This window comes from Gobio gobio, assembly GCF_949357685.1.
Source record: "Gobio gobio genome assembly, chromosome: 1".
Lineage (NCBI taxonomy): Eukaryota > Metazoa > Chordata > Actinopteri > Cypriniformes > Gobionidae > Gobio > Gobio gobio.
This window is the reverse complement of record NC_137097.1, coordinates 1,530,649-1,557,328: the sequence shown is the minus strand read 5'-3', so window position 1 is coordinate 1,557,328 and position 26,680 is coordinate 1,530,649. Positions and strand designations below refer to the sequence as shown.

Below are 26,680 nucleotides of genomic sequence, written 5' to 3'. Positions count from 1 at the left end.
GTGTGTGTGTGTGTGTGTGTGTGTGTGTGTGTGTTCATAACTCTAACAGACGTCCCTCATGTTGAGCTCTGCTGGTTCAGTGCTGGTGTTTGTCCAGTAGGAGGCAGAAAGCAGCTCTTGTAGTTTATGACGTAAGTCAGTGCTTTGGTTTCTCACTTGAAGCTTTGTAGGTGATTGTTTCTTATACTTAAATTGAGTCTAAATACTTAAAAACATTAAAGAGAAAGATCTGACATTAGCATACATGACTCATCACAGTTTTTATCAAGAAACTTTGCCAGAGGTCTGCCGCTTTTGGTAAATCACCCTCTGGAAGATGTTTTTTCCCTTCTGTGCGTGGGTTATAATAAAGCTATAAAAGAATTGTAAAAGATGGTGTAAAAGAATTGGGAAATAATGCAGGGCAAAATCGAACCTGCTTCTCAGAAGAACCAGAGCTTCAATGTGTCCATAGCCTGTGTACTGTGATTTTCACCATTATACGGAACTGTCACTAAAATTATTGTCCTATTTATTGTTTAACTAAGATATAATTCAAACAATAAATCAATAACTCACTGTAATTTACACTCCAGATTCTTCAGTAGATCAGAGAGCAGCTTCACTCCTGAGTCTCCTGGTTTATTCCACATCAACTCCAGTTCTTTCAGGTGTGAGGGGTTTGATCTCAGAGCTGAAGCCAGAGCCACACAACCGTCATGTCCAATACTGCAGTTAGACAACCTGAAGAGGGAGGGAGAAAAACTCAGCATGTCTCAGTTTTTTTGTTTGTTGTTCTGGAATTACCTGTGATTGTTTGCAGCCCCTTAGTGCTGGTCATGGTCATTATACCACCAAAGATATAATTCTACAAATTGGAGCATTGGGCACTGAAACCATTTGCCTGTATGTTATACAATTGCCTAACAATCCGGTAATCCTAGGACTGCTTTGGCTACAGAGACACAATCCACAAATTACAATAACCAAATTACTCCGTGGAACCAACACTTGCATCACAAGTTGCTTAAAGGGGTACTTCACCGCTGGAAAGATGAATGTGTATTTAAATTGGGACATCTATGTAGTAGAAATTTTAAATTATTTTAGAAGTTGGTGCCTTTTAGCCTTCTTAAGCCAGAAAATAAATTTTTGGCTCATGTGGATTAAAGACAACTCCCAGAATGCACTTGCTTTGCTGCCTTACGAGGCCACTCCCAAGCCACGCTTTCTAGTTACAGAGGGCAGTATCGCAAGAAATGATACAACTTGGCTACTAGACTCAAAACTAGAAAGACGCTGTTTTATTGTGAGTCCACCACTAGTCTGCCCCACCTCGAGTCTGCCCGGGTTCTTCCTCCTGACCACCAAGCAGGTCTTGCTCCTCTGCTGCAGCAGCTGCTCCGGCCGCCTCTTGTTCCTCCATCATCTGCAACTGTTCCTCACAGTATTGCGGCTTGTGCAGGTAGCCACGGAGCATCGGAATCGCGCACAAGATCTTCAAAATCCCCTTTTGCCATATAGGCTTGCTGCCATAGTCAGTGTTGCCGGTTTTCCGGCGAAACACCTATTACATCACTTGTCCATGTTTTTTTGTTTTTTTTAAATGATAGAAAAAAAAACAATTTAGTTCAGTTAGAGAACAGACACTACAATTACAAACTGAACGTCTTCTCAATACAGCATGAGCCGAATGAGAATCGCCGCACAAACGCGGCAAGAGTAAGATTTTATTCATCAGAGAGCGAAGAGCTGACAGACCAGATGAACGCGGAAAGATCTGGTTTCAAAGCTAAATGTAAAAGTGCCTATTTAAGTGAGTTTGTCATTGTACTGTGTTGTTGTTGTTGTGCTTTTCATTAATAATAACAGGCTAATGAACTCACAATTCAAGCAACCCGTACCCTGAATTGGCGCCAATTCTAAAAAGTAAAATGAGCACGGCCGCACTATCATTCATTGACGGCTGTACGGGCATTCATCCAATTTTATCAACAAACCCTCCTTCCGTAACATATCATAAGCTTTCTATATGTCAAATAAAAATGCCATTAGAGTTTATTTTTTTATCAAAGCTTTTCTAATATCTGATTACAAATTAGTAATTGAGTCCATTGTTCCCTTTCCATGTCTAAAATCATTTTGATATGGGGGAAAAAAAATAGTTTTCTCCATATTATAAATTAAACGATCTGTAATAATTTTTTCCATTACGTTACCGAAATGTGATGTTAATGCTATCGGTCTGTAGTTTAAAGGAATACTTGTATCTTTACCTGTTTTTTATGGGAATTATTACAGTTTCTTTCCAGCTCATAGGTAAAATCCCTTCTTCCCATACTTCCCATTATAAAACTCTAGAATTATTATAACTTTTTACCATTACATTTACCATTACTAATTCCGTCCTGTCCTGGACTTGAAGCTTTAGTGTTTTTAATGCCCTCGTTAATTCTGAATATGAAAAAGGCACATCTAGTAAACTTTAATTCTGTAATGAAAAAGGCACATCTAGTAAACTATCTGTTACTCTCTTAACAACTTCTCCCACATTTCCTTACATTCCTACATCAAATTATCCAAACTATTTATTTTTGAAAATTATTTTCTAAACATTTATGCTTTCTCCACATCACTTAATTCTATTTCTTCCCCAATACTTACAACAGGATAATCATAGTCTCTTCGAATGTCACTGATCTTTTAAATAATACTCCACACTTCCTTAAGTGGAGTTTTTTCCCCCCAATTTCTTTGCAATATGATCTCCAATACTCTTTCTTCACTTCCCTTATTGTTCTTCTAGTTTATGCTTGAGACTTTTTATATATTTTCATGTTTTCCCAATTGTGAGTTTTCCTTAGAATTTTTCAGATGCTATAAATATAGTACCAGTCAAAAGTTTTGTGGACAATACTTGTTGAAGCTATTAAAATATATTTTGTTTCATATTATATTATAGCCTAATGTTATTTTTTAATTCAATCTATGTTTATTATGAAAAGTGAAGAGCACGAGTAAGATAGGACACATCATAAGATCTGCAATATGTCAGAAGACATTGAGTGGATCAGACATGATTTTGACCATTTCATTAAGTTTTGTTTTGTAGAAAACCTTTCTTAATTTAATTTTGTATAAATTGTATCTTAATTTTAATGAATGTTTAATTAATTTTAACAATTGCCAGTATTTAATAAATAGTGTTTTAATTAATATTATTGTAATGTCTAGTTGTGTTGGTTCTGTTTCATGTTCTTATCTTGGGTGCTTCTCAATTCTTATTTGTGCATCCTCGTTTCCTTTCCTCGCCTCCTTTCCTCGCGTCTTAGCTCCACCCCTTTAGGGTGCGAGGGAAGGATGCAAGGAAAAGACGTGAGGACGGAGGAATTGAATCAAGTGAAATGATATATCCTCGCTCCCTTTAGCGTTACTTCAAAGCGTTGTCAACACCGCTGGATTTAGTTTGCACGCCGGGATTCTTGAACATTAAAGATAACTATTTATATTGTAATAGTTTCAACCCCTACACAATACCACATTTGTCCATATTTTATTTAATATTACCAGTTATTAAAAACAACTATTCTCAGTTATTAACTGCTTTTTATTTGTTGTATAGTATGACAGTTTGTTTGTGCTTTGATATAATTCTGCAACTGTCAGTTGTTGTTATTTGACATACATTTGTGTCTTGTACATGTAAACATAAAAATAATAATAATGAATAAACTGTGGCAAGATGTGAAGGGGGAGGAGAATTTATACGTGCGTCACGTTTAGTTGATAAAACACTTCCGCAAGGGATACACCCGTGTATCCTCGCTCATGACTCCTCAGGAAGCCTCCTCACTCCTTGCCTCCTCGCGGTGCAATTAGAGAATTGAGATGTCCTACAAGATGGCTGAGCTCGGTCGGTTTCCGGGTCATAGGATGGAGGACGGAGGAGCGAGGAAACGAGGAGGGATATTGAGAAGCACCCCTTGTTTTCCGATTGTCATGTTTTCCTGGTTTGTCATGTGATTCCATTGTGCCCTCATGTGATTATGTCATGTGCTTCTTGTTAATGATATATGTCATGTGCTTATTGTTAATTATATGATTACAGATAATAATCTAGATGTGCTTTGTTTGACAGAAACCTGGCTAAAACCTGAGGACTACATTACTTTAGTCCACCCCAGAAGATTACTGTTATAAACACGAGCCGTGTCTGAAAGGTAAAGGGGGAGGTGTTGCTGTGATTTTATAAAAATATCTTTAGTATTACTCAGAAGTCTAGTTTCAAATATAATTCCTTTGAAGTCTTGGTGCTTTGTGTTTTGTGGACCCACTCATCGCCATAATCATACTCCAGACCTAATATTGTCACATGAATAAATGTTGATACCGTTGAAGTTCTGCAGCAGAGCGATGACATCTCAGATCATTAACTAGTATCATGTATACTTAATTTAGCTAAGGCTGCAAAGCCGTCCCCTCGCTTCAAATATGGCAGGACTATCAAACCAGCCACTAAAGATTGCTTTGTAAATAATCTTCCTCATCAGTTTAATCTCCTCAGCATCCCAGATAGCTTAGAAGAACTCGATGTTGCAACAGAAACTATTGACTCTCTCTTTTCCAGCACTTTAGACACAGTTGCTCCCCTGCGCTTAAAGAAGATTAAAGAAAATAGTCCAATGCCGTGGTACAACGAGCACACTCGGGCCCTTAAAACAGCAGCCAGAAAAATGGAGCGCAGCTGGAAGAAAACAAAACTAGAGGTTTTTCGTAATTCGTGGAAAGAGCACATGATTGCATACAGAAAGGCCGTAAATACTGCTAGATCTGCTTATTTCTCGACTCTCTTAGAAGAAAACAAACACAACCCTAGGTATTTATTCTATACAGTGGCTAAATTAACCAAAAATAAAGCTTCAACTTCTGATGATTGTAAACAGCACAGCAGTAATGACTTTATGAATTCTTTACATGTAAGATTGATAATATTAGGAAGAAAATTTTAACCATGCAGCCGTCTACTACAGTATCACATCAGACAGAGCATTGTAGTGTCACTGAGGAAAAATTACACTCATTCACTGCTATAGGAGAAGAAGAATTGGCTAAACTCGTTAAATCATCAAAATCAACAACATGTATGCTCAACCCTATACCGACTAGGCTATTAAAAGAGATGCTCTTCACCCTGTACATGCTTCCACTGGGAGATATCATTAGGAAGCATGGCATTAGTTTTCACTGTTATGCGGACGATACTCGGCTCTAGGGCTGCACGATTTGGGGAAAATATCTAATTGCGATTATTCTGGTTAAAATTGTGATTTAAAATGCGATTATTATTATTTATTTTTACTAATGAAAAGTGTGTATATAACATTTTGTGTTTATATATTAATGTGACTAATAATAATAATAATAATAATAATTATTATTATTATTATTATTATTGTTAAATAAAAATAAGAAATATTACTGTGGCGGAGGGGGCGTGGTTTTGCGAAGTCTGTAGCGGGAGAGAGAGAGCGAGGAGACGAGCGGTGAGTAAGTAGGTCAAGTGCAGATCATTAACACCTGTGTCTCGTTGCTGTAATTGGCGTGGAGAGACCGCATTTAAGCCGCTGTCGGGAGAGAGAGAGAGAGAGAGAGATCTGGACTGGGACTGCCTTCCTGACAGAGGGAGAAAGATTGTTGAGAAACTTAAACTGAGTGCAATATTGAATATTGAGTGTTTTGATTGTTCTGAACGCCCTTGTGCGTGCTTTATGTTTGAACCTGTTCTGTGTAATAAATTAAGTGCAGTCCCAGTCAAGCCGACCCCGTCTTCTTCCTTCCCACACCCACATAGCCGAACCAACATTACACTGGTGCCGAAACCCGGGAAGGGAGAAGTTTGCCGCCGCCATGCAGAGCCCGCCAAAGACGCCGCTTGCGGACCTCGTCCAATCGCTCGCCGGTCTTCACCAACAAACACACGAAGACCTGCTGGCCGTGAGGGCCGAACAAGATAAACGAGGCCCTCCTTCTCGCCCAGCATGAAGACCGCGAGCTGTTCCGGAGCTGGATGGCCCGGGAGATTCCGGCCACCCCCCCCCCGTCTACCACCGACTCGGCTGCTACCATCCACCTCTCGAAGATGGGCCCGGAGGATGATCCGGAGGCATTCATCGACCTCTTCGAGAGGTCCGCCGAGTCCCGGGGGTGGCCCCGGTCGGACTGGCCAATGCGGCTCCTGCCGCTGTTGTCCGGAGAGGCGCAGGTAGCCGCACACCAACTGCCAGTCCAGAATCTCCTGGCCTACGAAGATCTAAAGCGCGCCATTCTACAGCGGGTCGGCCGGAGCCCAGAACAACAGAGGCAGCGGTTCTGGACCCTGACCCTCAGCCAATCCGGCCGACCCTTCACCTTCGCGCACCAGCTCCGGGACTCATGCCGCAAGTGGCTGATGGCCGACGGAAGCGATGTCGAGGGAATCATCGACCGTGTGGTGCTGGAGCAGTTCATCGCGAGGCTTCCCCAGAAGACCGCGCAGTGGGTCCAGTGCCACCGCCCGACGTCGCTGAGCCAGGCCATCCAGTTGGCGGAGGACCACATGGTGGCGTGCCACGGGGTCGGCGAACCCTTACCATCGGCTTCTCTCTCTCTCTCTCTCTCTCTCTCTCCCCTCTTCTGTTTCTTCCCCTTCTCTCCCCAAACCTGTTCCCGCCAAGACCAGCCCCAAGGTGGAGGACGGGTGGCCCCAGCGATCCGGTAGCACCGGCCTGTCCGGTCCCCAGGGGAGGGGCGACCACTTCGGATCCCAACACGCCTCTCCCTCTGCTCCAGCGCTCTCTCCACGTCCCTGACGCTCTGCAAGCCGCCCTCGATCAAGCTGGGTTGTACCTAATTCCTGTGAGTATCAAGGGGGGTACGTATCAAGCCTTGGTCGATTCGGGTTGTAACCAGACCTCTATCCACCAAAGCCTGATTCACCCTAAGGCATTGGGTACTAGCCGCACGGTTACGGTGAGGTGTGTGCACGGGGAAGTGGTTAATTATCCGTTGTTGCCCGTGGATATTCTATTTGGGGTCAAAAGCATAGTGTTGAGGTAGCAGTTAACCCGCACCTCCGGCATCCGCTGATTCTGGGGACCAATTGGCCAGCATTTAATTAATTATTGGGACACTTGTGTGCGGATGCTTCTTGGGGAAACCGTGTAAGCAGGAAAGAGACGGTTGCTCAGGTGGGAGAGGTGGATTCGGGGCCTCTGGGTGCTGTTCCGGGGGAACCGAGCGGTCTCGAGGTGCCTGTTCTCGCAGACCGCGATGATTTTCCCCTGGAACAGTCCCAGGACGAGTCGCTAAAAAATGCGTTTAGCCAGGTCCGTTCCATCGACGGCCACCTCCTCCACCCTGACCAGCCGCTCTCTTATCCTTATTTTTGCGTTTTAAAAGATAGGTTGTATCGGGTGACCCAAGACGCCCATACCAAACAAGATACAACACAGTTGTTAGTACCCAAAAGCCGCCGGGAAATGCTTTTCCAGGCGGCTCATTCTAATCCCATGGCCGGGCATTTAGGACAAACGGCTACACTGAACCGTCTAATGGCCCGGTTCTTCTGGCTGGGCATTCACGAGAATGTACGCAGGTGGTGTGCGTCTTGCCGTGAATGTCAGTTGGTGAATCCACCGGCCACCCCAAAAGCACCATTGTGCCCACTCCCTCTGATGCAGGTCCCCTTCGAGCGAATTGGCATGGACCTCATCGGGCCATTAGAACGGTCAGCACGTGGGCATCGCTTTGCATTGGTTTCGGTGGACTATACAACGCGATACCCGGAAGCAGTTCCGCTCCGCACTATTTCGGCGAAAAGTGTTGCGAGCGCACTGTTTTCCTTAATCTCCCGGGTGGGAATCCCGAAAGAGATTCTCACCGATCAGGGCACGGCGTTCATGTCACGGACGATTCGCGAACTTTATGAGTTATTGGGCATTAAATCGATTCGCACCAGCGTCTATCACCCACAAACAGATGGTCTGGTGGAACGATTTAATCGCACATTGAAATCCATGATTCGTAAGTTCGTTCACGAGGACGCCAACAATTGGGATAAGTGGCTAGAGCCTCTGTTGTTCGCTGTTCGCGAGGTCCCGCAAGCCTCCACGGGGTTTTCCCCCTTCGAGCTTCTCTATGGGCGCCAGCCTCGGGGGGTGCTGGATGTCCTTAGGGAGGCTTGGGAGGACGGACCTTCCGCGAGTAAAAATGAAATTCAGTATGTCCTGGACCTGAGAACAAAACTCCACACTTTGGGGCGGCTATCAATGGAGAATTTGTTACAGGCTCAGGACAGACAAAGACAGCTGTACAACAGAGGGGCTAGACTTCGTCAATTTGCACCGGGAGATAAAGTCCTTGTATTACTCCCCACATCCAGTTCTAAATTACTCGCAAAGTGGCAAGGGCCCTTTGTGGTCACACGGCGAGTTGGGGACCTCAACTATGAGGTGGTGCGCTTAGATAGGGAGGGAGCACGTCAAATATACCACCTCAACCTCTTAAAAAAATGGTCTGAGGCGGAGTCAGTGATGCTTGCGACGGTGGTGAGTGGAGAGGATTATCTCGGGCCAGAAGCGATTCAAAAATCTCAATCCCTTGCTCTGGCCCCAGGCGGGGATCATCTCTCACCGTCGCAGCTCACTGACGTCAAAGCATTACAAGCAGAGTTTGCTGACGTGTTCTCGCCCCTGCCTGGTCGCACAGACCTTATTCAACACCATGTTGAGACAGAGCCGGGCGTGGTGGTTCGCAGCCGGCCATACCGTTTACCTGAACACAAAAAAAAGGTAGTTCAGGATGAATTAGAGGCTATGCTGGATATGGGGGTAATAGAAGAGTCCAGCAGCGATTGGGCGAGCCCGATAGTTTTGGTTCCAAAACCTGACGGCTCGGTCCGCTTCTGCGTGGACTATAGAACAGTGAACGCGGTGTCGAAATTTGATGCGTACCCAATGCCGAGGGTGGACGAATTGCTTGATCGGCTAGGAACCGCTCGCTTTTATTCGACACTGGACTTAACCAAGGGATATTGGCAGATCCCCTTGTCTCCAATGTCCAAAGAAAAAAAACGCTTTCACCACGCCGTTTGGGTTACACCAATTTGTCACCCTTCCTTTCAGCTTGTTCGGGGCTCCCGCAACCTTCCAGCGTCTGATGGACAGGATTCTCCGGCCGCATGCTGCGTATGCCGCTGCGTACTTGGATGATATCATCATCTACAGGGCGGACTGGCAGCGGCATATGCAGCACCTGCGCGCTGTCCTGAAGTCGCTGAGAAGGGCGGGTTCCCCGGCCTGGTGCGGGCGGTGGGGGTATGTGGCGGAGGGGGCGTGGTTTTGCGAAGTCTATAGCGGGAGAGAGAGAGCGAGGAGACGAGCGGTGAGTAAGTAGGTCAAGTGCAGATCATTAACACCTGTGTCTCGTTCCTGTAATTGGCGTGGAGAGACCGCATTTAAGCCGCTGTCGGGAGAGAGAGAGGGAGAGAGATCTGGATTGGGACTGCCTTCCTGACAGAGGGAGAAAGATTGTTGAGAAACTGAAACTGAGTGCAATATTGAATATTGAGTGTTTTGATTGTTCTGAACGCCCTCATGCGTGCTTTATGTTTGAACCTGTTCTGAGTAATAAATTAAGTGCAGTCCCAGTCAAGCCGACCCCGTCTTCTTCCTTCCCACACCCACATAGCCGAACCAACATTACAATTACTATTACAATAACATTCATTATAAAAAAAATTAAAATAGAGCATTTAAGAATAAATATAACAGTGTAATAATAATAATATTTATATTTTACAGAACACTAAATATGATGGGTTACCTGTTAGTATGCAGACAGCCTATGACTAAAAATCATTAGAAAGGTCTAAGGATTTATTGTAAAAAAAACAATTATTATTATACAAATCTGTGCTTTTTATCTGTGATATCAATTTCTTAAAGTCTATGTCTTTAATATGAAATATGAGCCTCTTATGCATCCACTGTGGGGATTAAAACTCCTGTACATTGAAGAAAAACATATGGATTGTCATATAAATTTATTTAGAGAGAAGTTTTATTTTTCTTATTTTCTACCCAAAAGTGTCATTCATACTGGAGGCCAGAGGGCGCCCTCGAGCAGAAACGGCACATTTGCTCCAGAGAAGTAATCATTTGTTTTCAGGAAATCCCTCTGGGAAATCCCTAATGTGAAGCAAACGCTGTATGCTGAATAAAACGAAGATAGAAACACTTTGACTGATTAAACATTAAGATAATACTTCTGCAACAAGATATGGTGTATTTGAGTTCTTCAAGCCTTCTCGGGTATTTTCATAATAATAAAAGAATGCAGTGCTGATTGATATTCTGTGATAAGAAGCCACATCAGCTCGACTGACTATATGAAGTGAGTTAAAACATATTATTAAACGTTGTATTTGGTTGGACAACAGGTTTATGAACGCTTCGCATTACTAGTTTGTGAAGATGTTTGACACATGTTGCTCAAACTCGCAGTGCTTTCAGACGGAGCAGCGTTTACTGATCACAGAGCCACTCTTCACTGACACGCTGGGCATTTATTTATTTAATTAAAATCGCAGCCTTTGCGCTTTCATAATCGCACAAGCCAAATCGCGATTGCGGTTCGATTTCTGTTGATCGTGCAGCCCTACTCGGCTCTATATTTCTTCACGCCCTGACAAAACTTACCAATTCACAAGATTAACAGAATGCATAGCTGATTTAAAAAAAATTGGATGACCAGTAATTTCCTGCAACTTAATTCAGAAAAAAAAAAAAAAAAAATTGGACAAAAAAGCTCCACAAGTAGTAACCTAGAATACTGTCTAACACTTGATGGATGCACTATCAAGTCCTCGTCGTCAGTGAGGAACCTGGGTGTGCTCTTTGATACCAATCGCTCATTTGAAAGCCACGTTTCTAGCATCTGTAAAACTGCATTCTATCATCTTAAAAATATATCTAAAGTATGGCACATGCTCTCAATGCAAAATGCTGAACAGTTAGTTCATGCGTTCATGACCTCAAGGTTAGATTATTGTAATGCTCTACTGGGTGGTTGCCCTGTTCGCTTAATAAACCAACTCCAGTCCAAAATGCAGCAGCTCGAGTTTTTACTAGAACCAGGAAGTATGACCATATTAGCCCAGTTCTGTCAACACTGCACTGGCTGCCTATTAAACATCACGTACATTTTAAAATCTTGCTTATTACTTACAAAGCACTAAATGGTTTAGCTCCCCAGTACTTGAGCGAGCTCTTAACACATTATACTCCATCACGTCTACTGCGCTCTCTAAACTCTGGCCAGTTGATCATACCGAGAATATTGAAATCAACTGCAGGCAGTCGATCCTTTTCCTATTTAGCACCTAAACTCTGTAACAGTCTTTCTAGCATTGTTCGGGAAGCAGACACACTCTCAGTTTAAATCTAGACTAAAAACACATCATCAGAAGAATGGCATCTAATCTAATGTTAGTCTCTCTGTTTATCCCGAGGTTTACTGCAGTCAGCTGGATCCGGGCCGTATCCAGATCAGATGGTGGACCTGCGCCCAGAGAAGACCAACACAGGACCCTGAAGTGTCTGCAGAGACCGTGTCAATTAGACTCCCCCTGCAGCTGCCTCATCGACACGGCATCCTCAATAAACCGTCTCCGGCGTGATGACTCCGATTGTACGAATATTACAATTTAATAATTGTTAAATTGATATGTCATCCTCAATAAACCTGTGTCCGGCGTGTTGCCGCCGATCCTTCGAATATTGCACTTTAATAACTGTTTAATCAATACGGCATCCTATTATGACGAGTGTAAAGTTGCCAGAATAATAATCATACGCTGTTTGTTAATTGGCCAGAGGAGAACTGGCACCCTGACTGAGCCTGGTTTCTCCCAAGGTTTATTTTCTCCATTAGGTCACCTGATGGGGTTTTGGTTTCCTTACCACTGTTGCCTCTGGCTTGGCTTGCTCAGTAGGGACACTACATTTTTCAACTAAATATCCAAATAAATCTAATTATTAAACTAAATTAACCATATGAACTAAATTACTGATCTAATAATAATAATAATAATTAATTACATTTATATAGCGCTTTTCTAGGCACTCACTCAAAGCGCTTTTACATAGAAGGGGGAAATCTCCTCAACCATCACCAATGTGCAGCATCCACCTGGATGATGCGACGGCAGCCATATTGCGCCAGTACGCCCACCACACACCAGCTGATTGGTGGAGAGGAGACTGAGGGATGATATCAATCGTATATATATATGGGGATGATTAGGAGGCCATGATGGACAGGGGCCAATGGGCAAATTTGGCCAGGATGCCGGGGTTATACCCCTACTCTTTATCGAAGGACATCCTGGGATTTTTAATGACCACAGAGAGTCAGGACCTCGGTTTAACGTCTCATCCGAAGGACGGTGCTTGTTACAGTATAGTGTCCCCATCACTATACTGGGGCGTTAGGACCCACACAGACCACGGGGTGAGCGCCCCCTGCTGGCCTCACTAACACCTCTACCAGCAGCTACCTAGTTTTCCCAGTTGGTCTCCCATCCAGGTACTAACCAGGCTCAGCCCTGATCTAATTACTGATCTAAAGCCCACACTGTCACTATATGATAATTGAAATGAACTGATGACATCACCGTTTTCTCCGGAATGGCTATACGGCTGAATAAAATTCTGTTTGCATTATTTTCCTGTTTAACACTGTGAAGCTGCTTTGAAACAATCTGCATTGATAAAAGTGTTATATAAATAAAGTTGACTTGACTTGATTAGTAGTTTTTAATACTCTCTCCCTCTGTGTATCAACGTACATGTGGTTTTGGTACACATTTATTGATAAAAAATGTTTTGTCAAAAGCAATAATGTTGGTGAACTGCTCTGCTTTGTACTTCCATTAACCAAGCACAAATTTGCAATAAAAAAATACATAATATGGTTTTTGCACATATTCAGGTTTTTTTTGGTAAAAAGTGGTATGCTCCCATGTCTACAAACTGAGATTAGACATTCCAAAGCCCAAGGAAAGATGCTATTAATGGGGACTTAAATGTATTTGATTTAATCTGGCATGAAGGGATATTCTTCAGACTCTTATGGCTAAGAATGGCTCAATCAAATCTATATACTCACTAAACAAATGTGAAGTCAGAATTATGCAATGTTGGCTAAACAATTTATGGAGCTGGCACCAAGAGGTTTATATTAATAAATGTACTAACTATCGAAATATTTTATAATAGCACTCACCGTAGTTTCTCCAGTTTACAGTGAGGATCCTTCAGTAGATCAGCGAGCAGCTTCACCCCTGAGTCTCCTGGATAATTACAGCTCAGCTCCAGTTCTTTCAGGTGTGATGGGTTTGATCGCAGAGCTGAAGCCAGAGCACCACAACCTTCATCTCCAATACTGCAGCTTAATAGCCTGCATGGAGGAGAAACACTCCTTACACTTATATCATCATATTAAGAAAAAGGGGGTGGGGGAAGTTGAAACAGATTCTTTTGTTTAAAGACACTCTGCTTTTAAAGAATGATTTAATATTTCTTCTTTTCTCTATTTTTCACTAAAATAATACTAACATTAGTTTCTCTAGGTTACATTGTGGATCCTTCAGTCCATCAGAGAGCAGCTTCACGCCTGAGTCTCTTAGTTCATTGCCAGTCAGATCCAGTTCCCTCAGGTGTGAGGGGTTTGATCTCATAGCTGAAGCCAGAGCAGCACAACCTTCCCGACTTACTCTGCAGAACCCCAGTCTGTGAGAGAGAAGGAAGAAAACCCCTAAAATTACAATTGTTAACTGATAATTGTATTTTTCACATTTTTATTGATGTATATGTGATATTTACACTTTACTATTCTTCACACACAAAAAGACAAAACAGTGATTTAGTCTTTGAGGGCTGTGAAATATAATTTTGCAAGGGATTGACCTTAATGCAAATAGAAATAATAGATGAATGTTTACAAATAATTATTACATAAAAACAATTATAAAGACATTTGTCACATTACTCTATAATTTCATTACTCTGGATTTCTTTACACTCTTGGAACTAATGTGTTATTTATTAACAATTATCCCTTTATTCATTTTAACACAATCAAAACAAAATGACACATTGTGTAAAAATAGTCATAACACAAAACGTATTTTGTTAATTAACAAATTGTGTGTCATTTTGTTTTGATTGTGTTAAAACAAAAAAGGAATCTGAACGAGTAATGACTGGGACACACTAGACGATTTATAAATCTTAACCGGTTTTAAAACAATAGGAGACATCAGATATAAGGACAGTTTAAACATTATAATCCATTGACCACACACTAGATGATTCAGCCAGGCTGCAAGACCACACACTTGCCAGATTTTACAGTGGGTATTACACAGACAAGATCTCACAGAAACTTGCATGATCAAACACGACTTCAGAAGAAAAACAAATATCCCTTTTCCTTGTCGGCCCTGTTGTGATAGTTTGTGGCAGCCATGTTTCAACTATAAAAGTATGCAGCATCTGGTGGTCCCGAGACGGAGGAGGAGAAGAAAGACTTCCTCTGTGACAGGTCCAGTGGTCCCGAGTCCGGTGGTCCCAAGTCCGGTGAACCCAAGTCCTGAGATCATCCCGGAGGTTACAGCCATCCCAGATACGCCACCTAGGCGTCTAGCCCTGCTCGCGCCGCCCAGGTGCCTTGCTATGCCCGCACCGCCCAGCCACTGACTAGTGTCCAGAGATGCCTTCAGCCCCTGACCAGCATCCAGAGAGGACTCTGCCTCCTACGCCACCCTGGTCATCTGTCCAGACTGCTCCTTCCTGCACTTCTTCTCTGCCTCAGTATCCAGGCCCTCTTCCGCTCCACGTGCCTGGCCCTTCATCCCGCCCCCAGTTCCACCTCTGCTCCACCTCCCTCCTGGACAGTTTAGGAGCCTGGAAGCCGCTCCTTTGAGGGGGGGTATGTCACAATTCACCAGTGTGAGTGCCCGTGATTACCACCAGAGGGCACTCCACCCCAGACTGTCACTCCATCACAAACTACATTTCTCATAATACTCTCTGCTTGGACTCATCATTCCTGATTATATCCACTAGTGTCTCATTTACCTTGTTAGCTCACTCTATAAAAGCCTGGTCAACTCTGTCATTCACTGCAAAGTCTTGTTTAGTGTTTCACTGCATTTCTGAGCATTCTTCCTGGTGTTTTGTCTTTCGGTTTTTGGATTACTTGCATGTTTCTGGATTACTCTCTTGCCCGTGTTCCCTATCTTGTTGTGTTTGTTTGTTTGGACTGCCTGCTTGTGTTTGACCTTGCCTGTACTTTTAACTACGTTTGTGGATTACCCTTTAAAATCAATCTGCGTTCAGATCCTCAGCCTTCACGTCTCAGAGCAGTCACGTAACAGGTAATATGCCTATAGTATTATAACATTTAATTTGTCCATCTTTTATTTGTCCATTATAACATTTAATTTGTCCATCTTCAGAACACAAATTAAGATATTTCTGATTAAATCCGAGAGCTTTCTGTCCATAGACGGCAAAACAACGACCACCCAGAAAAGGTAGTAAAAACTTTGTTAAACTAGTCCATGTGACTCCAGTGGTTCAACTTTAATTATATGAAGCGATGAGAATACTTTTTGTGCACAAAAAACAAACAAAAATAACCACATTATTCAACAATCTCCTCTCTTCCCTGTCACTGTATTAAGCTATTCACTTTGTTGGGCTATTCACGGCATTCTACGGCAGAATGGCAGTTCACTATTGGCCAAGCACTATCACATGACTGCTTAAATCGCGTAGGAGAGTGAGTCTGAGGATGTATTGTTTTTACCCCCCTCTTCTCCCTGTGTGTAGGGATATGTGTGGATCTTTTCTTTTTTCTTGTGCTCTCTCTCTCACACAGGTGGTTCTGCCTTGATTGGATGTGTAAAAGACCTATCCACAGATTGCCAGAGCATGTCAAAACTTCTAAAGGGCCCCAAAACAGCTCAGACTCCAGAGGGTTAAATCATTTTAAAACTCAAAAAGTTTTTACATGTAAAGAAACAAAAAGTATGCCTTATATCATTATTAAGGAAAAAAGGACACCTTTAAATATTTTCTTACTTATTTCTTTCTTACGTAATGTCTCCAATTTACAGTTTGGATTCTTCAGTCCAGCACAGAGTAGCTTCACTCCTGAATCTTGAAGGTAATTGTCATTCAGGTTCAGTTCTTTCAAATTTGAGTTTGAGCTAAGAATAGAGGCCAGTGGTGAACAGCTTGTAATTGTAAGATTACATGCACTAAGACTGGAAAAGAAAGAAGAGAACAGTGTCTTAAACTATACATTCTTATGAAGTTGAATGAGAGTTAACTGTGTTCACACATTTAACCCAGCTTAAATACAGTAGTAGTATTAAAAGTTAAAGTTATGCAGTTAGATTCTTGAAATTATTTATATATATATATATATATATATATATATATATATATATATATATATATATATATATATATATATATATATATATATATATATATACACACACAGACAGACAGACACACACACACACACACACACACAGTTGTGTTCAAAATAATAGCAGTGTGTTTAAAAAAGTGAGTAAAGCTCAAAATCCTTATAATACCTTTTATTTCAATACACGCAAATGCATTTCTAAATCAAAACATGAAGAAAAATGTATCACATTTGTTATTACTTTACAGAAAGTGAAGAAAAAGGAATATTAGGCTGTTAAAAAATAGCAGTGTCTGCATTTTTCTTTACAAAGTCAAATATTACTGTATAAACTGAAAAATGCTTGAAGATTTAGCTTTCTTGTCAATCAATGGACTAAGATTTAGTTGTATAACTACGGCTTCTGAGAACTTCTTCACATCTGTGTTGCATGGAGTCAACAAACTTCTGGCATCTGTGAACAGGTATTCCAGCCCAGGACGATTGCACTACATACCACAATTCCTCTGAATTTCTTGGTTTTGCCTCAGAAACAGCATTTTTGATGTCACCAAGTTTTATAGTGGGCTGGCAACTCCATAACGTTAATCTTGTTGGTCTAGAACCAAGATGCTGCTCGCTTATTGGTGTTGGGTCGTTGTCTTGTTGAGGCACCCATTTGAAGGGCATTTCCTCTTCAGCATAAGGCAACATGACCTCTTTAAGTATTTTGATGTACTCAAACTGATCAATGATCCCTGGAATGCGATAAATAGGCCCAACACCATAGAATGAGAAACATCCCCATATCATGATGCTTGCGGCACCATGCTTTACTGTCTTTACAGTGTACTGTGGCTTGAATTCAATATTTGGGAGTCGTAGACATTTGGGTGTCTACGGCCCCTAGAGCCAAAAAGAGCAATCTTGCTTTCATCAGTCCACAAAATTGCGTCATTTCTCTTCAGGCCAGTCAACATGTTCTTTGGCAAATTGTAACCTCTTTATCATGTGTCGTTTTTTCAACAATGGGACTTTGTGGGGGCTTCTTGCCGATAGCTTGGCTTCACGTAGGCGTCTTCTAATTGTTACAGTGCTCACAGGTAACTTTAGACTTTCTTTGATCACCCTGGAGCTGATCTTTGCCATTTTGGCTATTCTTCGATCCATTAGAATGGTTGTTTTACGTTTTCTTCCATGTCTTTCTGGTTGTGGTTGCCATTTTAAAGCATTTGATATAATTTTAGCTGAGCAGCCTATCATTTTCTGCACTTTTTATATGTTTTCCCCCTCTCTAATCAACTTTTTAATCAAAGTACGCTGTTCTTCTGAACAATGTCTGGAATGACCCATTTTACTCCGATTTTCAGAGAGAAATGCACAGGACAACATTTGCTGCCTTTGTCCTTAAATAAGGGCCACTTGTTTAACATAAGTTTTTTCACAGAATGAATAACCCCTAAATGTTCAATTATACAAAATCAGCAGCATGCTTGTCATGACTGCTGGGTCTGTTGGTTTTCTATTACTCCACTACACCAACATAGTAAAATATTTGCCATGTAGAAATATAATTTCTACCAAAAACAGTGATTGATCTGGTTAGTGATGTTGGATTGCTATTATTTTGAACACAACTGTATATATATATATATATATATATATATATATATATATATATATATATATATATATATATATATATATATATATATATATATAAAATATAGCACACACACACACACAGAATTTGCATGCCAGACCACGCCTGTACATACGGGTATATACAGGTGCTGGTCATATAATTAAAATATCATCAAAAAGTTTATTTATTTCACTAATTCCGTTCAGTCTGTGTTTAATGAATGAATACAATATACAAGTTTCACTTTTTGAATGGAATTAGTGAAATAAATCAACTTTTTTATGATATTCTAATTATATGACCAGCACCTGTAATTCTGGCTGCATTGCAAGCTGCACTCTAGCTAAGTAGGCTAAGTTTACTCTGTAAGCATCTGTGAATATTAAATGCAAAAACCTGAGCAAGGATGCACTGAAGCTTTCTTTGTTTAAATTAGCTCAAAATTACTGTCAGATGTAAGTAATTACCTTGACAAACTATAAATCATTTAAAAGATCTAAGACTCAAGCCTCTATTTTTGACCTCTGTTTTATTCTCAAAGTCTTATAGTGACTGTAATTTGTTAATATGTGTCAAGAGTTATGAATATGAAAACCGCGTCAATACCTTAGATTTTAATATGAGTGTCAGCTGCTCTCATTCATAAAAAACTCCTCTATTTTCATCATGAAGACTCAGGACAAAACAACATCCCTCAGGGCTTTTAGTTCAAAAGGGTGCAGATGAGGAGAAATATTGATAGATTCTCATATGTCTGTATCAAATTTCTAAACAGAGAAGTGTTATTTATTCAATCGCAGATGTAATCATTATGAGCCCTGGATTAGAGTTTAGATTCCCTGCCCTTGACCTGAACCGACCCGCGGTCCGGGTCGGGTCGAGATTTCCCGGCACTATCCTCGGGCCGGATCAGACCGGGCCCTTGATCGTTTGTGTTTTTTTGAATCATTACTTAATTAGCCTATTTGGGTGGGCAGAAAGCTATGCCGCTGCAGCCATGGTACGGCCGTGAAGATCCGCGACTATTACGCAGGAATGAGAACGTAGTTCCTAGCCATATAGGTGTAGAAAATCGCAACTTTTCATTTTCAGTTTGCCTTAGCACACGATGTAACTGAAGAAGAGTCAAGTTTTAAATAGGAAAAATATTGAAAGTGTCTTTGGTCATTTTTTGAATGAGATGCTAATGGACTGTTTAGAATCAATGATGTATGCTAAGCTATGCTAAAAGTGCTACCGACAGAAACAAAGATCGGCTGAATGGATTCAAAAACGGTAAAACTTGTAAAATGAGCCTATTTTCAAAAAAGTGGAGTGTTCCTTTAATTTTAAAACATATTTTTTTGTTTTTTCAAAAATCATGCATAAACATTTTTCTCTCAAAAATACAAGCATGTACATACATGTTGCTTAGATATTATGGTAGCCAAGTTTGTGCTGAATACAGTGTAATTACACTTTTGCCATTAATGTGTTTATAAGCAACTGGAAAAAACACAAATGTCCGAGCATGTCAAAACTTCTAAAGGGCCCCAAAACAGCTTAGACTCCAGAGGGTTAATATGTACACATGTCCTTATGTTTTCTTCTTTTATTCCTTTCCACAAAAGGATCATTTTTCTGAGTTAAACATCTTTGTGGCACTACGCCACCACACCACTAGATGGCGCATTTCGCGCATATAAAAGACGTAAGAGATTTACTTCCCCTTTTTCAGCGCGCTCAGTAATAAACTGACTGCCGCTGTGGAAAGACATAACTTTTGTCCTCTCGTGTTTTCAATACAGGTATGAATATAATTCACCAAAATGTTAATTAATTGTACTTGTGTGAATCGACAAGTGTGATACAAAGAGTTTGAGTGAGTTTGAAAGTGTATCTAATCTAAAAAAAAAGAGTTTTAATTCTCAGAGGATTATAAAAACTAAAATAAAAGCTAAAGAGTGAGTTTAATCGTGTTTCATGCATGGTTTATATTGATTGACATTGGAAAAATGTTTATCAGGCTGAAGTATTGAGTTCATGTCTCATATATTATTGTTTAAAAGTGTTTTAGAGACGTTTTAGTATTACATTCCTGAGAGTATGTTGTAGTCTAGTTTCAATCGCCATTTTGAGTGTTCATCACATGTATTTTTTCAGTGTGTGCAAGTGCATGAGTTAAATAGAATAAGAGACGAAGGTCATCAAGTTTAATGACATCTAAAGTATTTTTCTTCTGAAATCTGGTCTAGAACACTTTCTGGTCTCTTGATAAATGTTTTTTGTGCATTTTTGACACTTTTTGTATTTGATTATTATTGTAAATCTATATAAGATTCTAAATTCATATAATGAGGACCTGCATATAAACTAAAAGTATGTTTTCATTTACAAATATACATAATATTATGTACAAAGGTATATTTTGCATACACAAGTATTTCAATGAATTTGTTGTTTGTTAAATTGGCTTCCATCAAATGTACTTTAAGAGTGTTGAAGTTTTGAAATGTTTAATTGTGTTTCAGACTTTAAAGGATTTAAAGAAAAATGATTTCAGTAATAAACTGACTGCCGCTGTGGAAAGACATAACTTTTGTCCTCTCGTGTTCTATACAGAGTTTATTCACCGATACACAGTGCACACTGCCTGTGTGTCATTTGCTGCTGGCCCGAATATCCCCTAGGTCTGAGGCCGGTAACAACAGCAGTACCACTGAAATACTTTCAGAGGCTCCTGGGGCATATGGCATCCGCAGTAATGCCACTTGGATTACTTCATATGATACTGCTTCAGCAATGGCTTCACAGCAGAGTCCAGAGATGGGCATGGTGCTGCGGCACATATTGCCTGGCAATCACAGCGATTTGTTGCCGCCTTTTCAGCCCTTGGTTGGACCTTGTGTTTCTACGGGCAGGAGTCCCCCTAGGCCAAGTGTACAGGAACTCATCTGCATTGGCACAATTACTGAGTGGCTGACTGTGCTATTGGCCTTGAGGAGTCTTCAGCCATTGATTTAGGATAAGTATGATAATTGATAACACTGAAAAAATCACCAGGATGGGATCCGCTCTCGTCGCATGTCGCAACTCACCCGGCATCTCAATGTCTGAAATCATAATATTCGCAATCATGTCTATTGTAGCGACAGCAGCCTTTTTTCATAAATATCTATACATATTTTCAGATCATTTTGGGAGGTTTTGAACTTAAAATAAAGCAAACCATTTTCATCTACATTCTGTGCCCCTCTAATGCAGGGGTTTTTAACCTGTGAGGCGCACCCCCCAACCTGTTAATTCAGAGGCATACAATCAAGTAATTATGAATACAAGCTAGCGATTCTTTAGCCATCTACTAGTGGGCAAACCGATTAGTCCCCCCAACCTGTTAATTCCGAGGCATACAATCAAGTAATTATGAATACAAGCTAGCGATTCTTTAGCCATCTACTAGTGGGCAAACCGATTAGTCCTGCACTTTGAACCATACGTTAAAGATACTGTTCGACTCAGAACACAGAACTTGCGAGACTTGAAATGTATGTACTTTTGCCTCATCTTGGCTGGGCGAAGCAGCATTTTCATACTTATATGAAAAGCAAGTATCATTCATGCTAATTGACAGTGGAAAATTATTTACGGTTAGCTGTGTCAGGAATCCAACCACTGATTGACATGTGGTGCTCTCAGAAACAGGCTCAGCCATTACACTGAATCAGGTAAGCTGGTTATATATTTAGATTTCAATATAATGCAAATAATATTTCAATGAGGATCAATGAAAAAAAAACATGGTTTAATATCTAAAGCCGCGTTTCCACCGAAATTACCCGGAACTATTTGTACCAGGAACTTTTTTCCCAGGAACTTTTTCTCCCCCAGACCTGCTACAATCTGCGTTTCCACCGCGGTCTAAAGTACCGGGGAGATTAGGCAAATTAGTCCGGTGACGTGGGAATGCGCGCGACTGCTTCTCCCAGTTACCGACGGACAGTAATCACTTTTGCGCGATACTGTCTGCAACAATAACATGTGGAGGAGATGCAAGCAGCGCTGCTTTTGCTGATTATGTACACACATTACCAACACTGCTTATTTAAACGTGCACGTTCACCTGGTTTGACCATTTTAATGCAAAATGGGATGATGGGCAATCCAAAATCTGAATGTGTTGTAATAGCTCAATTCCAAAACAAAACATTTTCTATAAAAGGATGATGAGGTCAGTCAGTCATGACAGATGTGTGAAAAGTTAATTGAATGAAAACAATAGACTGAATTAAGCAGTTGAAAGATTAGGTACTAGACTGCAAGTATTTTATTTTTTATCACAATAACATCTCTTAACATTCACAAAAAAAAAAAATCACATGACTAGTATTACAATATGCTTAATTAAATGCATAATTTTAGAGACTTCTTCTTCAAATTTGAAATGAAGCAGGACCACACTTATGGCTTCACTTAAGTTGTGGTTATAAGTTATTATACTACATTCACATAGTTATACATTTAAAAATATAATATTTGGGTTTTCTAGATATGTTTATGTGCATATTCAGAAAGACTTGCGAGCAGCAGCCCTTTTATTTGCTTCCTACACTATATGAATACAATTAGAATGTGGTTATATAGTTAGAATGTGGAAATTAAAGACACAGTGACATTTTACACATTTTACTTTATTTTAGACAGATTAGTTCTTACAAAATTAAAATAAAAGTGTGCAAAGACAAATAAATTACTAGAACAATAAAATGAAAATATAAAATGTGAAAACAACAATATAAAAAAAGTGTATTTTTCAGTAACCTTTCCAAGAGCTGTGCCAACACGTACAATATATAAAGTACAAGTGTGGTAGAGCAAATGCTTCATTCAAGCGGCTGGTCATTGTGGCTACTTCTTGAACGACTGGACAAACTGTCCAAGAACAGACAGAAACCCGGTCTGAAAGTCCCTCTGCTTTCTTCCGCTTCTGACTGGTGGAATGCCAGCTCTTGCCTCCTCATCTCTCCTCGGCCTGGCTCTCCAGTAACAGCTGAATATATTGGTCACGCTGTTCTTGTCCATGCTGCAGGACGGCCCGGTTAGCATCCTCCATGTCCCTCAGTGCATCAAGAAAGTCACAGTCCCTTTTCCTTTTCTCCAAGTAGAAAAATTGCACAGAAACACATGGAAATTAATACACAAGGCAACCATGAAACAATAGAAACATCAATTAATTATTTAAAGTGTTTTCACTACAAATAATGAACAATTGTTTGCCCAGCTTGAACAAGTCAAGTCAAGTCAAGTCAACTTTATTTATATAGCGCTTTTAACAATGTAGATTGTTTCAAAGCAGCTTTACAGTGTTAAACAGGAAAATAATGCAGCATAATTTTATTCAGCCGTCTAGCCATTCTGGAAAAATTTCAAGTATCATACAGTGACAGTGTGGGCTTTAGATCAATAATTTGATCAGTAATTTAGTTTAAATGGTTAATTTAGTTTATTATTTAGATGTATTTCGATGTTTAGTTGAAAAATTCAGTGTCCCCAACTGAGCACGCCAAGCCAGAGGCAACACAATGCCCAGTGTGCAATTTTTATCATGGGCAATTTAAGTTTACAATTAAAAACAACAAAACTATTAAGGATTACAGATCAGTTTTTAAATATATACACATTTTTGTCAGCTTTATAACGTACTGGTGACCGTGGGGGAAAACACGCTGGTCTCCGTTGCCTGCCATTCATCAGGGCCACTCGTCACGTCTGGAAAAGCACGTTGAAAAAAGTTACTGCAACGTGTTTAAACACTGCAACGAGTTTAATAGAGGATATCAAGATGATATATTTACCTTCAACCCACTCGGATTCCTGGATGGTTTCCAACAACGCACTAGCCGAGTCTTTCGTTACCGCTGCCCTAGAAAAGGACGGTCTGTGTCCCAGCAACGCGTCCAGGCGGTCATACCACTTGTTGATACGCCGGTCGGAACCGCTCCGGTTGTTATGATCCTTTAATTTCTTGTAATCTTGCCTTAATTTCTTCAACTTCTCTCTGCACTGTTTTCCAGTGTGACTGGAACCGAGCCGATATCTTCAGGTATACCTTTTCATTACGGGTCTCCGTTTCCAGTTCCCGCTGGATGTCCTCCGCTCCGCATATATGCTCAATAAAGCCTGAACCTCGTCGTCGGTCCATCGGTCGAATTTTTTGTTGAACTCCATTGTTGCAAAAAAAATATTTCTGAACGCAAACCCCACGGAACCCACCTCGCAAAAGACTTGTAAATATGGCGGTGGGAAAAAAAATAGCTGCGAGAGCTCAACCAATCAGCATGTTCGGCGCCCAAGTCCCACCCCCGAAAGTTCGCGAACTTTTGAAAAGTCCCACCTCGCAAGCAGGGCCGTTTGGAGGGGGAAATATTTACCCGGAACTTCATTTAGACCCTGGTTCCTGCGGTCGAAACGCACCGAGTTCCCCCCCAAAGTTCCTGGTTCCGGGGTAAAGTTCCTGCGGTGGAAACGCGGCTTAATGTAATGAAATTCATACATTTCTTATTTTGGGGCCACTGTCTGTATGTAGACGTTCTCATTTCATATGCATATAGTAATTTGCATATATACATTTATCATTATCATATGTTCTTTATAATAAATCTGCTTCTAGGCTTTTTATTCATATTGTTTATTGCCACATTACTAGTGTAATATGACCTTGTTGTGTAAAGAATAATTTAGTGTTAGTAAATTTAGTAAAATACAGTACAATACATCTTAATTACTTACTCAGCTTTTCTAGATGCTTTGACCACTGGCAGCAACATAAGAAGACAATCATTTGATGGATTGTATCTTTTCAATTTAAACTCATCCAGCTCCTCTTCTGAGTTCAGCAACATAAACACCAGAGCTGACCAGTGATGAGGATAGAGACCGACATCAGAGAGGCAATTAGCATCTCTTCTCTTCAGGTATTCTTGGACTTCCTGAACTAGGGAATGATCATTCAGTTCATTCAGACAGTGAAACAGATTGATAGATTTCTCTGGAGAATAATTCTCCCAGATCTTCTTCTTAATGTACTCAACAATTTCCTGCTTGCTGTCAGACCTCTCTCTTTTCTGTGTCAGCAGATCTTGTAAGACTGTCTGATTGGACTTCATTGAGAGACCAAGGAGGAATTGGACAAAAAGGTCCAGATGTCCGTTCTCACTCTGTAAGGCCTTGTCCACTTCACTCTTCAGTAAATCAGTCATAGTAGACTTGTTTTTTTTTTCGTCTTCAACAAATATTAGAAACCTGAATAAAGCAGCAAGAAACTCTTGAAAGCTCAGATGAACAAAGCTGTACACCTTCCCGAGTCCAAACTCCTCATTGAAGATTTGGGTACAAACTCCTGAGTACACTGATGCTTCACTGACATCAATGCCACACTCTCTCAGGTCCTCCTCATAGAAGATCAGTTTCCCCTTTTCCAGCTGTTGAAAAGCCAGCTTTCCCAGTGAGAGAATACTCTTTCTAGCCAGCAGAAGATCTACCTCCCATTTCCAATTATACTTCTGGGTGTTCAGTTTGGTCTGAAAGACCAAAAAGTATATGAACATTTGAGTGAGAGTCTTGGGGACTTTAGCACTCTCTGCTTCACCAAACATTCTCTCTAGAACAGTGGCTGAAATCCAACAGAAGACTGGTATGTGACACATGATGTACAAACTTCTTGTTGATTTGATGTGTTTGAGGATTCTTTTGACCAGACTCTGATCCTTTATTCTCTTCCTGAAATACTCGTCCTTCTGATGGTCACTGAACCCTCGTACCTCTGTGACCCGGTCAACACAATCAGGAGGAATCTTAATGGCTGCTGCTGGTCGAGAGGTTATCCAGAGAAGAGCAGATGGCAGCAGATTCCCCTTGAGGAGATTGGTCAGTAGCACATCCACTGAAGCTGATTCTGTTACATTCCGCAAAATATCATTGTTCTGGAAATCTAGAGGAAGTCGAATCTCATCCAGACCATCAAAGATAAGCAGAATTTTGTTGTTATCATAGTCTGTTGGTCCCAGTTCTTTCGCAAATGGAAACAAATGAAGAAGATCCATCAGACTGATATTTTTCTCCTTCAAGAAATTCAGCTCTTTGAAAGGAAGAGGAAATACGTAGTGGATATCTTGATTTGCTTTTCCTTCAGTCCAGTCCACAATGAACTTATGCACAGAGACTGTTTTTCCAATTCCAGCAACTCCTTTAGTCAGCACAGTTCTGATGGATTTGTCTTGTCCAGGTAAGGCTTTAAAGATGTCATTGCATTTGATTGGTTTTTCCAGCGTCACTGATCTCCTGGATACTGTCTCAATATGTCTTACCTCATGTTCATTATTGACCTCTCCACTCCCTCCCTCTGTGATGTAGAGCTCTGTGTAGATGTCATTCAGAAGTTTTGAGCTTCTTTGATTTGATATTCCTTCATGAATTATCTGATATTTCTCCTTTAAACTGGATTTGTGTTTTTTCAAGCTCAAAGGGGCAAGTTCTGATGAGAAATGGGAAGATGTAATT

General features: G+C 40.8%; 1 protein-coding gene across 1 annotated transcript in view; it reads right to left on the bottom strand.

Annotated features, from left to right (window-relative positions):
* Positions 1-554: 554 nt before the first annotated feature.
* Positions 555-26,680, bottom strand: part of LOC307135987 (NACHT, LRR and PYD domains-containing protein 3-like) — a gene marked incomplete at its 3' end in the record, with an annotated part of 53,371 nt that continues 27,245 nt past the window's right edge. The window contains exons 7-12 of the mRNA XM_079832729.1: positions 24,911-26,654; positions 16,182-16,351; positions 14,838-14,997; positions 13,635-13,808; positions 13,303-13,476; positions 555-723 (exon numbers count right to left, since the gene is read on the bottom strand). Coding sequence (XP_079688855.1) covers positions 555-723; positions 13,303-13,476; positions 13,635-13,808; positions 14,838-14,997; positions 16,182-16,351; positions 24,911-26,654 — 2,591 coding nt within the window. The remainder of the gene's footprint in view (positions 724-13,302; positions 13,477-13,634; positions 13,809-14,837; positions 14,998-16,181; positions 16,352-24,910; positions 26,655-26,680) is intronic.